The 13,934-nt window shown below is 50.2% G+C and overlaps 1 protein-coding gene across 1 annotated transcript; it reads right to left on the bottom strand.

The window, feature by feature from the left end:
- Nucleotides 1-10,914: 10,914 nt before the first annotated feature.
- Nucleotides 10,915-13,841, bottom strand: GGI43DRAFT_29650 (uncharacterized protein). The gene is made up of 2 exons (XM_083201461.1): nucleotides 12,777-13,841; nucleotides 10,915-12,715 (listed from the first exon to the last, which is right to left on the bottom strand). Exons 1-2 carry the CDS (start codon nucleotides 13,354-13,356, stop codon nucleotides 11,196-11,198), a joined length of 2,100 nt encoding a protein of 699 aa, XP_083066522.1. The 5' UTR covers nucleotides 13,357-13,841; the 3' UTR covers nucleotides 10,915-11,195.
- Between the last annotated feature and the right edge of the window lie 93 nt (nucleotides 13,842-13,934).

Raw genomic sequence — 13,934 nt, forward strand, 5'->3', positions numbered from 1 at the left:
AGAGAGAGGAAGACCCAGTGCTATTCGACGATTTCGTTCCATGTGCGCCGAATCTCCCCGTCAAGATAGGAGGCGGCAATGACCGGGGTAGGCAACAAGGGGGTTAGCATCGTGCTCTGTAGGGTGTATACATACTTAAACAAGTGCCTGTATTCCATACTCCATACCTATAGCAATTTGATTTGGTGACCCAATCACCATCGTGTACTAATGTTCGTCCGATCAAAGCGTATCAAGCGGGTAAAAAGGCAGGTTGTAAGATGATCTCGTGGCGGCACTGACGAGCAACCGGCGGCTCAAACACGACTGCCGTCTGCTAGCAGGCCATTGCTATGCAACAGATACCACTCTCAGCACCAGCTCCATTCATCCAAAGCCAAGGGGGGGCGAGGGGGCGTCGAAGGCGTTGTCGGAAAAAACAACGTGTGCAAAGTACCTGTAGCAATACTCGTACTAGCATTATTGGAGGGATCACGAAGAGGATGGGTGGGTTTGAAACGGGTGATGGTGGGGAATGGGCATGGGACCAAGGCCACGCCTCGTCATGGCCTGTTTGCATCCGTGATGGGCTGAAGCTTGGTTGACTGATAGTATCTGCGGGAAATCGCGACCCACGAATATCAATAATCAGCCTCTGGGGAACAAGCATACATTCGAATGCTTGTCCAGTATGGAGTGCTACGCCATGCTTGCATGGACGAGCTGTAGCCTATCGCAGGGAGGAGGAAACAAAGCGATACTCGTCCATGTTTCTAATAAAGGCGGAGCCACAAAGTGCCGTATCTGAAGGAAATTTGTTCCGGAAAAAATCGTACATGCATCCAAAGACATATTGGGTGATATGATGAAAGCAGAACTTTGTCATACCTTGGAAATGTGCGAGAGATAGCGAGGTGATGAGAGACCTGCGTTTGTGCGTGTGTGCGCATATGTGTGTGCGTAAACAGCGCGGCAAAGAGATATTCATCACAAACAAAGACACAAGTCGCAAGCTAGCGAGGCGACAAGGCTGTTGCCGCCAAGAGAAAGACCACCAGGAAAATATGAGGCACTACCAGCGAGTGCCATTGTTGCCACCATCTCCGAGGATATGTTGAGGAATCGCGTCGAACGAAGGCAACTAAAGGTAGAAATGCCGTACAAGCAGCCTACTCTCGGTCTGGTGCCCCCCCCCAGTGCCGTGCCCTCCTAGTTTGCTAGTATTCGGATCATCCCTCTCTCGTGATTTGCCCGCCGCAGCCACCGTCCTAGAAATTTGCCAGAAAGGTGGCGTAGAGGTGCAGACAAAGGCCTCAAGACAATGCGGAGGCGGTTGTCCGCGCTGACCAAATGTGGAAGTTCACGCAGGGCGTCCTTAAGACAAAGAGACAAGAGTCTGCCAAGAGTGGACTCTGTGGGCTCTAGCCGTCGATCTGGCCTTGGGGTCATCATCAGTGATCACTCGGCTGCAGCCCCACTGCAGCGGCGGATGACAAGACAGACATGGACACAAAGAAGAAGAAAGCAGAGGCAAGGTCCTCGAACGCCGTTGTACGAGACACCCTGGTGCGACCTGTTTTCCATCTCTTTTCCTATCTCTTCCACGGCTCCTCTTTCTTCATCTCAACACCGTCTTCCGTGCTCTGGTTCGTCTGCAGTTAACTGGGGTAGCGCACGATCTAGACATGCCAAGTTTAGCCGTGAGGGGATGAAATCAATGAGCCCCATGCTGGCAATAACCCGGGTCCCCGTGATAAAGCCGTGTGACTAGTGACGTTGGCATAAGAATCGGAGCCAAAAAGAGAGGACGTAAATGGATCAGTATTGACTTTTGGCTATACAGTAGAGACACCGGATAGATATGACCCAAGGTAAGTTGGAGGTTTTGAATCTAACCAGCACGACACAAGGACAAGGTGCCCTGTACTACCTAGTATGTGACAGTTGCCGGATACCTCCGTGCGCTAGGTCCCAAGTCATTAGTGGACTGCCTGTCTCTTTGACATGTCAGTTAGCGTTTCAAGGCAATTCAGGCGCCTCAGTGCCGATTAGATTGTACCTGTAGTGTATTCCATGCTCTGGGCTGCTCTCACGCAAGTTTGCTTAACACTGGTTGAAGCCTTGGAGTTCTTGACCTACAAAAAGTGGATGCCTCGGTGCTAAGGCAGCACGCCCCGGCTTCAACCAACTTGTCCCTTATCTCTGCTCCTTCGAGTTTGCACTCGCCCGCAGAGCCTTATCGCCGGAACATACAGGGCACCACTATGTTGAGTATCTGAAGTGAATGTGAGGCTGAAAATACGTTGGTGCTTACTAACATGCATTTGCGTGACAGTATTCCGAACACAGCAGAGAGACGGAGATGCTCATACCTTATTCTTACAAGCATGGGCGACGCAACATGGCGAATCTACGCCTGCCCGAATTTCACTACAGGCGGCCCTTCAGCTTACCACCCACCTAATTCTCCGTTCTCCCGCTCCCTTCAAGCCGACACAGAAATACTGCTCAGCGGCACCTCTCCGTGGTGGGCCGTGTCGGTGCAGGAATCTCCTGCGCCGCCTGTGGCTTCGGCACGCCGCCGCTGAAGCTGGTGATCAGAATCTGGTGGTGTACGGCGCAAGCCCGCTGAAGGCACCTCAAAGTTTCTGGGTCCACCAGCTTTGTCTCTTTTACGTGCCCCTGCGCCTCTGAGCCCCTGTAGGCACTCGTCCCGCGCGCCCCGTAAGGCAGGTACCCCGTCAAAGCCATGTCCTAGAGCCAGCCAAGCCACCAAGGGCCTTGATTTCGACGCCTGCATATGCACGAGCACGGAGTGTCTGCGGTTATATTTCAAGTGTTTTTGACGGCAGAACGCTAGCCCTCGCACGGCCTAGTCTTTCGCCCCCACCTAAATGGAGGTGGAGTTGACAGCCGCGCCTTGCTCTGGGTCTCAGAGAACTTTCAGGTGATGGGTGGAGCGGCCATGCTGGTGTGGGCGCAAGAGGCACCCACTCATATAACATGTACACACGAGGTACAAGGACGAAGTACGATATTGAATATATTCGAGCCAGCAATGTTGTCTACAATGACCCCAGGAGCCGCGCGCGCCTGGTTTCTCTGCAAGCCAAGTCCAAGTCACACATGTGCTCAAAGCTTTAGGTCGGCTAGCATTGCCGACAGAGAAAGAAGCTCACTTGATTCACACACTTGCACCATATGGTATATAGGACCCGGTCCACCATGGCTATCTATCAACCTAGCAAGCAAAGCATGGTTTGGGGATGCTCGCCCACGGTCGCTTACAAGGCAGCAAAGTACGAGGACAGGGCGTCTGCGCCTTCTCCAGGCTTCAGTATTTTTTCGGGCCGTCGAAGCGTAGCCAGCCCACGTCGACAAATCGAGCACTGAAAGACATGGGCATCGCAAGGGTACAGTAGTCGGGGCCGTGGCATTGTGTGCATGAATTCTCAATCAATCGTGGTGTGTGTACCAGTACAAGGTGCGATGTACAGAATTAGTCGCCGAGTTCGAAGGCCTCGTCAAATCTAGGCACGCCAAGGGCCATTCTTCCCAGCGCTGTTGGCTTTGGTATAACACAAATTGCATAGGTTGGTGTCTGCAACAACAGATGCCGCCGAGGCCTGAAGCAAAACTCTCCGTTCGCAGTTCGATTTGCCATCCATCTACAAGTAGGACCTCCTTGCAGGCACCAGTGAAAACTTTATCGATTATCACACGCTACAGTAGCATCCGGCAGGCTCGCCGTTGAGATCCACTGTGGACGCGCCATTTCTAGCAGGGTAGATACATTGTTTGTCAACTGCCGAGCGGAATTGTATGCATACTTGTGCTACCTCGGCTTGCGCTGCGGAAATAAAGTCATACGCGGTAACATTGATGTTGCCGTCCGATTCAACTACTGTACTGCCCTGCCCTGCCCTGCCCTGCTTATTCTTAGCATTGGCAGCTAGTACCTCTTTATTTTCCTAGTAGGGACCTCCAAAGACCCATAGTATCGAGCTTTTTATAAGCTTTAATGTCTCTAGTGTTACAGTATTGTTCCTCTACCTGCCCCTTCCAGCATATTGTACACAATGCTGCTGCTAGTTCCTATCCGTACTATTTCCTGCCCTTTATGCATATCACAAGTGGTCTGGTCGCCCATGTTAGCAATATTTCTTGGCAGATAGTATTTTGACACTACTACTCCAATCGTAGTATCTTTCATATATCATTTTACGGGGTGATCGCCTCACCGACAGCCATACTGTAGCTTCTTTTAGGTGCTGGCAAGGTTAAAGTAGTGCTAGTTAGCAATAGCGGGCATTACGCCTGCACTTGGTCAAGTACTAGACAGGTACGGAGTGCTAGTGGAATTTTTTTATGGGCTAAATTCCTTCAAATTACCTTTAGCACGGCCAATCAGCTCTTGGCAGCCCGCAACGACTGTACGAAGTAGATACGAAGTATCAAACGACATTACCTAAGATGGCAGGTACGCAGGTGCATTGTACGCAGCGGCTTTACTTGCTCCGACCAAACTTACCTATTACTGAGGTAGTAGCAGCGTACTTTTGCTGGTAGCAAGAGGAGAAACTCGGGAACAGAATCAAAGCACATGCACATGCTTCTATTAAACTTACAAGGAACCTAGAGACTAAATACAAACAAAGCACCATTGTAGCGCTTCCTAGGACGGACTTGCCTGTAGTCGTATAATACTAAGGTAGGTACCTACTTAGCTCCCTGTTATACTAGCAGAACGGAGTATAGGTGGTGGGTAAGGTAGATGCCACCCACAGATGCTAAGAATTGAGGTACTACGGAGCACGAGATCTGCCAGAACGTGACATCCGGCACTTCCAAGGCATCGACATGTATACCTACTTGTGCTTGTGGCAGCCGACAGATCCTACCTACCAGGTACATGTAAGGTTACTGGAAAAAGTGCAGGACCGACCAGGCGGGCACTACATAGGTAGATACCTGCGAAGTAGCACTTGCTTGAATCAAATCTGCTGAGGCCCCCTCCATTTAGGACACGTTTTCTATTCTTCATCACTCCTTTGGGACAGCTACGATTAATTACCCATCCTAGGCAGTATTTCCGGCCTTCATTCATGCGCGCCACGCCTTATCCTACTCAGTACAACTGCTCCGCACACTGACAGGCATCAGTAGCGCTCAGGCCATCCATGTGACGGCAGGGCTGGCCGCAGAAGCGCAGGTCAGCCAATCTGCGTCTCTCGCCTCGGCCTTTTCTGCGTCTCTGTCCTGCTCAAAGAGCGTCTTGGCCTCGATGGCGCCCACCAGCAGCCACGCCGTATAAGTGATAGCCCCAATCGTGGTCCTGTCCTCATCTCAAGTTTCATCGCTCTGCGCCGGGCCTTTTTCTCGCTGGCGATGTAACCATCAGGGGCTCTTTGGGGGCCGTTCTGGAGATCTGACTATCCAGGGCGCCCATCTAATTCTCATCGTGATGGTCAACGAGCAGCGCAAGATGGCTGATGGGTTACTTCCCGTCTCCCCACTCCCATGCTCTTTTGCCATCACCAGGCATCCTTGACGTCCCACGCGGAAGCATGCCACTTGCTGTGGCCTCTCTCAGTACTTCTGCTACAAGCATGTACAAGTATCGTTCAAGCACGAACAGGGCACAGGCAGTCCACGAGCGGGAGATATTCATGGCAGAAGGTCATGACGAGGGGCCAGGGCAGCTAGTTCAAGCGGTGCTTCGGCCGAGTACTTACTCGTACAAGCTACCCTTACTGCATGTATGTATACTTGTTTGTCGGCTACGCCAAATCAAGTGGACAGAGCTTCGTTCGCTCCCTGGCTTTTTCAATGGATCCTCTGATCCGTGTCTTCGAGAGTCCAAATGATGCCCTCACCATGTGCCTGCATCTATCCAGCGCGCCTCACCACCACTCTACCTTACACCCCGTGTCCATGGTACCAAATGCAAATATGATATTGCTGTTTTAAGCCAAAAAGACAGATGCTTTATGAGCAAAGCATGCACAACCACAGTCCAGAAGACGTTTTCTATAGCACTCTGCGCCGACTCCATATGCTTCACACAACCATGCATGCACGCATGCTATTGCTAGCCCCTCGGCTTTTGCCCGAGGTCATTTTAGCGACGTCACAGAGCTGTGCCGGCACTCCCAGGGAGGCCGAACCCATCATCCATCGCTGCTCATTACTACGAGCCACTACGTACGAGCACAAGCTTCACCACCCACCACTTAAATGTATGAGATCACGCACAATCGTCCAAGGCATTCACGCAATCTCATTTGTCAAACAATGCATCCAAGGGTTTTCGATCACTAGCAGCGACTCTAAGATTGGAGGCTCCCCTACTCCTCTTTCGAACACAAACACATGCATCGAATTTACTCACTACTCATCTGCAAGACGCTATAGAATTGAAGTCTCAAGTTAACCGGCTCCTTCGCACGCTTACGGGGAGGAGGCCACTATATGCAAATTATTACTACGAAGAGCGCTGCGAGATGTACTCTGTACCGGATCTACTACCTATTACTATGTAATACCCGTACGACTAATATCTTACGCAAGAATGGTGCTCCATATCTGTACAGACATATACATACATGCTCTGTCGGCATCTCGGAGCTATTTTGGAGAGTTTGGAACAAATAAACAGTTCAGCCCGCTTTGATTTGCTCCTTCGGCATCCAGCTCAAGGCTGCCTTTGTTTCCGTCATTCCCAAGGCAGCACTCTAGCAAACAGCCTGCAGTTCGCTTCGGTATTTGAATCAAAAGATCCTGAAGAAAAAGGGCCTTTGGTCGTCTTGTCATGTCGTATTCGGTAGCAACTGCCTACTGCTACATACTTACTTCTGTACTAGCAGTACTGTACAGGGTGCCATCCCCCAGGCGTAATGATCTACGACGCTTTGGTAGTAAGATGCAGATCCCTGGTCTGCAAAGCATTCACTATCCTTGAACAACGGGGGGTCCCTAGGCTTATTTATAACGAAATGGCCTTCGCGATCGTGAGATGAATTCCCTACTACAAGAGGGGTCTATATATTAGTGCTATCAACTTGCCTCTTCATATGCCCGCAGTTGAGGCCATGAATAGGGAGAGCCCTTTCCCACCTGTGGTTGAATCAACAAACTACCTGCCTATAGATTACTGCTGGGCGTCGATTACGGTGCCGCGGTCAGTTCATGACAGGCGGACTGCCCGTCTCGCTTGTGAAGAGGCTTCTGTAAGCCAACTAACCGGCGGCCGAGGCCCTTACAGCCGGCGTTGGCCAGTACGCGCCTAAACTCCTGGTCTGGTGGCAGCGGTGCCCCTGCTTCCACCTTACCCCGTAAGGAACAGGCGCCGTTGTAATTTGACCCGCAGAAACCCCGCGATAGAGGTTGTCGCCTTGCTACAAGGCACTGTAGCGCTTGGACGACTCGCAAGTACATGCCTTGTCAAGAGAAGAGGCTACAGGATATGGTACTACGAAGTAGTATGTACCACGAAGTAATCCTTGCAACATACAAGCACGCACTCGAAGCAGTGGCAAGTGGATATGCTACTCGTTTTAGCTTGTGTGGAGCATCTACCGCATTAATAGAGCTGTGGGCGCGGATACAAGCATCTGTGCCGCGGCCACATAGCCTGCCATGGACCAGATTGGCCAGATCAATTTACGAATCATGCCTAGCAGGGGCATGCTTTGCCAGCCGCTTCTTACCTATTGTCGGCTGTAATATCGGTGCTCAACCGAGCCAGAAGTCAGAGAGAGGGACAGAGACAGAGACAGAGAATATCTAGGGAGCGGCGATATCACGCAGCGGCCGATCATCGAAATTCCGAATCAAGTTCCGCGGTGTTATGTGCTTGAAATCCAAAATGCTGACGATTCAGTTCTGACTATGCTTTACATGTACGATCTGGCTTGGTGATATGCGCGAATATTTGATTCCTTCCTTCATATTACATACAGTATCTACGCTGAGAAGGGGCAGGTCGCTAAGCACGCACTTCATACGCGCAGATGGAATGCCGCAAAGCCTCCGCCTCACCTAACAGCATAAGCTGAGTGTATCATTTAACAGTACTCTGTACTGATCTCGGCATGTTATACGATGAAATAAGCGCAGGGCGTCTATCAACTTGCGCCATCACTAGTAACGGCAGGAATTCATCGAGACGCTCATTCTAACCGAGCAGTATACCCCAGCTAAGCGACCAGAGATACCGGCTAGCGGGATGTCACCCACTGTTGAAATAATACCTCAATCGCCCTGTCTTAGGACTACACCATCCTTCCGGGAGCACTCGTACGAGTGGCTGTTTTATACTGCTCAAAGGGGTAGTAGTACGGAGCAGATCATCGACCCCATCTTCATGCGGCAAGAAAGCAGCTAAGTAGTATCGGCCACTGTAGGCTCACCCCGCGACACGAGCCGGATCTGCTGCTGCTGCTATGAGTGTATCCGGTGTCATCCTTGACATCTATTTTCAACCTGATGTGATATTTCTGCAACTTGATTAGACGTCTGTCACAGCACGCCTGGTGTAAGTCAAGAAGTGGTCGCATGGCCCTGTGACCAGTATCCTGGAGATCCTATGGCTCCTCCCAAAACAAGTCTGTATTGAATCTGCTACTTGATATCTGCTCTATTCCCGGTGGTTAGTGGGTAATGCCAGCTATTTATCTACGTTGCTGTTGTAATTCATATCCCGGCCAGAAACAACCAACCTCGGCGAACGGCGTACCTGTTCCATATGATAACCCGGTAACGTCGATGAGGGAGGCCCAATCCTGGAGAATATACACGGTCTGATATCAAGCTTTCGAAATTCTACGAGTTGATCTGAGATGTTAGTGGCACTCAGTTGTCAGATCTCTCTTGCATGCGCATCATTATGAAATAAGCCATGGCTACCACTTATTCCTAGTGGATGATGGCACTACGGGTGCATGTATGCACACACACTCATCACGTTATCAAGTCCTCATCAGGTGTCAACTTGGCATCATCAACAAGTACCAACTGCTCTGCTCGTAGTAGAGCACACATATGCAACATTCTGCTACTCTTCACGAACGCTATCGACTCCTCGGGGTATTAATGATTCTACTCTAGGAGTTTGTTCCGACCCATTGCCAAGGAGTGTACTTTCATGCTGCCAAATTAAGACGGACTCTTGTACCGTCCCGAAGTAGCCGATCGGACGTGTTCAAAACGTAGTAGTATTATAGTACTACTGCCTCTCATACAAGTCGCCTGCCCATGCACTGCGACTCCGCATGAGGTAGCATTAGCAGCAGTAATACGACGCTCGTACTGGCACTAGCCTGGGCACTAGTAGCGGTAGCTGCAATGTTTCTACACTCGTGGGGCGCTATTCTTATATGTGAAATGGATGCTTCATCACAGGAGTGATCTGGTCGGCTGAGAAGCTTGGACGACAAATTTCAATGTACTTTTGTTCGAGACTGTGCACGGCACGGCTACTATGAAAGGAAACAGGCATTCGGCGAGCGGATGAATGATTGTCGGCCGCCTTGGTTTCAGACCGAGTCCAGTAACGCCTGACCATCATAGTGAGACAAGGCCGCTTGGCCGCAGGTTTCTCTTTGCAAACAAAGTGTTTGCTGAAGGGGGAGAGGCACCGCCGAGGTATGGCTAAGACATCTATAACTGTATGTCTCAGTTAAAGATGAGGAGGGGGGCCAGGCCAACGCGGCTTTTGCTCGCAGATGATGATATTTTGCAAGGTACCCAAACTTTTATGCTTAACAGACTGAGTGACATGCTCTTCAAGTTTAACATTTCCTTGCTAGGCCTTTAGCCTCAACATACTCTTTTGCCTCTCTATCTCGGCTCTGATAGGCTAGAAAAATGAATCATAAGAGCGGCATAATATTTATTTAGCCGTTACTGTTCGTCTATGCCGCCTATACAGGTTCATACTATAAAAGTGCGCTACCCTTTTTACAAGTAAGTGCTGGTGAATCCTGCGATGCAAGTTTCAGTGCTTGGTAGTGTCAAAGCTTTGCTTTTCTTTGGCTAGATTGTCTTACAGTGCCTTCTGCTGGCCCTTTTTGTTTTCCCTTTTCGTCCTTTTTCTTTTTTTTATAGACTGACCCATGCTTTTCAGCCCCTGGCCCCCAAAAAATCTGCACGACTGTTGCTCCGTTCGCCGCGTGCTCTCGGAGACAAGGGGACCCGTTAGTCGCTACAGTGTGTACAAGCGTGTACAAGCATGTCTTGCCAGAGGGCTCTCAGCAGTACTGTAGAGAGGCGGCGGACAAGAGCCTTGAGTGGCCGGCCAGGTGAGGCGGCCGGCCCGAAAGGGATTCTCCGCCATGACCATTGACCCAATGTGGCAGCATGTTCGGACATCTACATGTCGTTCGGGCTGCTCAGCTCCATCGATCCTAAAGCCACGGCGATCCAGAGTGGTCCATACGAGGTGCGGTCCACGGAGAATGCTGTTCTCGGGCGGCCGAAACGGGCTTCTGCCAGTAGCTAGAAGCAGCAGTACCTGGCACTTCGGAGCGCGTACCTGGGCCTGCAGATGGGTGCCGGATGACATGATCATCAACCTTCTGTTTTCAACACGATAGGCGGGGATCGACATATTCGTCAAAGTGACTACAGGTGTGCTCGGACCTGGTAGTGGCATCTGCTTTGCTTTGCCCTTTTCTCTGGCTGTCGCAGGCTTCCTTTCTGGTCATGATGAAATTAGTGTGCATTTGCGGGTGTAAGTTAGCACCATACGCATTAATAGCAGGGCTATAATAAGCAGATCGCATAGCGGCGTCGTCCGCTCGCTAAAGAACCGTACAAGCACTAGTAGCAGTAGTAGTATATTATACGCCCTCATCTATGTAACGTTCTATTCAAGCTAGATTCAAAGGATAGAGCATGAACTTCACAAGACAAACACATGTAATGTCTCCACGCAGCGGTGCAAATTTCCGACTACATCGCCGAAAAAAAATATGAGATTCGGTTGGAAGTAATTCTTCCGTATGATTTTCTCCATAATCCTGGAATGTTCGCTGCTTAGATTGCTCTGTAGATGCGTACATATGAAAAATGAATTGCTAGAATCACTGGCCTGAAGCGAATAGTATGGATTTTGAAGTGCCCAAGGAAAAGACCAAAATATAGAGAAATTTGTATATATGCATTCGTAGAGTTTCCATTCGAGAGTTAATGCTTTTGTGTCGTCGCCACAACTGTCACCGACCACGCCAATGCTCGTTATCCTCGTCTGAATCACCGCCCTCAACTTGATCTTCAGCATCGATGAGTGCCATCTGGACAAAGTGTCGAATCCAGGCCTCTTGAGCAGGATCGAGTGCGTCCTCGTTATTAATATTATCGGGATTTGGATTCTGTTGTCTCGCTGCTGCCGGTTCGCCACGGACAATGCCTCCTCGACCTGGTCCTCCGCCTTCTCTTCTTCGTGCTCCTCCTCGTCCACCATCATGGCCTCGACGGGCATCACCCCTAGCTCCCCTGGCACGGTTAGCAGGATGACCTCTGCCATTGTAGTTGACAGCTTGACCTGCCCCGCGATTTGGGCCATGTGCATTAGCACGTCCTCTTCCTGCTCCTCCACCGCGTGCTCTGATGGGCTGGTTATTTGCAGCATGATGTCCGCCATGCCCCTGGTTATTATCATTGTTATTGCCATTATTGCCATTATTGACGGGGTTGTCCATCAGTCGTAGAACTAGGGGTGCTTCACGAGCTACCGCAACTCTCTGACCATTTTCGTCAAGCTGCACTGGTGCGTTGGCGTTGGCGTTGTTTTCAATATTGTCATCCACCTCTTCGACAGCTATAGCCAGCCACTCCTGAGCCTCTTCATCTTCTGGCACAGCCTCATGGGCGTCGCCGTTGAGTGCGGCGCCTCGGCCGCCAGCAAATTCGAGGCCGACGTCATCGCCATCTCCTTCTTCCAGTTCCCATAGACGCATATAACATGATGTGACCTTGCCATTCTCTTGTTGGTTGTAGTGTCGATACGGGTTCGCTGGATCTAGCCACGAGGAACACAGATAGCAGAAGTGTGTGTCACATCGTGAGCAGATCATGTGGTTACAGCCGTGAGTCTTTTGTGCAGGGGCATTACAAGTTGGGCAGGGACTTGTGTGCAATTTGAGATACTCGATGGAGGCCTTTTCATCCTCGGTAAGCTCGCCGTTTTGGCGCCTGGGAGCGCAATGGAAGAATTCTCCATGCCATGACTGATAGCATCGACTGCAAAAAGCAAATCCACAGTCTTCACAAACAGATAGCAAGTCACCAAGGTTAAACTTGCTTCCCCCCTTTTCATCCTTCTCTTCCTGGTCAGATTCAGCATCTGAAGTTTCTCCAAAGTCAAGCCCCGAAGGCTTTTTGTGCTTCTTGGAGCGTGCGGCCCCATTACACCACTGTCGAGGGCAATATATGGTGTTTTTGTCAGACTCAAGTTCCGTCTTGTACTTGAGATCAACATAACGCTTTACCATGTCATCAGCGAGGCCAATCTGCAGCAGCTCGCTAGGGCTGACAAAGGTCTTGGGTTTGCCTATCTTGTTTCCTGCAGCCTTGATGGCGGCGGCACGCTCTTTGGCGCAGTTGGGAGCCAGGCAGCGAACAGTTGATAAGTTGCCCTCTTTGATGGCATCGTTGTAAAAGTCCTGGAGACATTGCAAGCAAAAGATGTGACTGCAGTCAAGCATTTTGTGACACTTTGACCCTTTCTTGGGATCTGTGCAGCATTATAGCAAGTTAGTATAAGTACATGAACGTAGATGGTTGGAATTACATACCTAAGCAAATGCCACAATCGAATGTTTCCTTATCAAACGCCGCCTTCTTGGCTTTGATATCATAGTCCAGCACAGCGAGCTTATGCTCTGGGTCGACTTTAAGAGTGCCTTCAGCAGTGATGGCCCCAAATACATCGTCAGCAGCCCGCTGGACATGATCAATGTAGGTGTAGGCCACCAAGTCTCGTCCCATCTCTTCCCATAGTTGGGGTGCCTCTCCTGCGAGGCGTGAAAGCATCTCAGCAGAGAGCCACTGAGGCGTAGTTAAGATTTTGACCAGAGGGGCGCATTCTGCAGGATAACCGTCTGGCAGCGTGATATGTAAAGCAAGGGGAGGTAGATGAGAGACCTGGAGAGAGTCTTCCAGGGCTGGAGCAGCAGATGCTGAGCCATTAAGAAGCTGATCAGATGAGGCTGCCGCTGGAAATGTGACAGTTACGGGAGCAGCCGGTTCCACGGGGAGCTCAAGTTCAAAGGCAAACTGACTGTCGTCTGTCCGGCGAAGCTCAGGGTAGATCGCCTCAAGGGTTTCAAGCTCTGTGGCGCGAGCGTCATCGTCATCGGCTGTTGAAAGATCCATGTTGTTTGCACAGCTGCAGCATGTCCGCTTAGAAAAGAGGGGATAGGAGACTGCTCCTAGAGAAGTAAGGTTGTAGGGATGAGATGTGTGGAGCGAGCAGAATAACAATATGATGATAAATAAACAAAGATTAATGGAAAGAATAAGTTCGAGCTGCGAGAGAGCTGGCGAGAAAAGTCGTGAGTGAGCTGTGGCAAAGCGTGAGTAAAAGTGAGGCTGCCTTAGTCGGAGATAATTGCTAATCCAATCATATGAAAAGGCACCCGCCGGACTAACGCACACTACTACAACGGGTTTGGTCGAGATAACCAGTCGAAGGAGAAAAGATGGAAAGATGAAAAGAAACAAAGAGAATATTTGAGAAGTAGAGTTTAGAAGAGCAAAGTAACCATAGATTTTGCTACAAGTCAACAATGAAGAATAAAAAAAATAAGAACAAAAAAGAAATTTGACATTGATAGTTTAATCGTTATTAGTGCCTTCCCTGTAATTAAGAAGTCGTTGTATGCGTCACTTGCCGTGGCTAATTTTACCACTAAAGATTAAGTGGCCAGCGCCTGGAGCCTCTGCGCCACAGC

This window comes from Trichoderma evansii (assembly GCF_050947405.1).
Source record: "Trichoderma evansii strain SZMC 28006 chromosome Unknown GGI43scaffold_1, whole genome shotgun sequence".
Lineage (NCBI taxonomy): Eukaryota > Fungi > Ascomycota > Sordariomycetes > Hypocreales > Hypocreaceae > Trichoderma > Trichoderma evansii.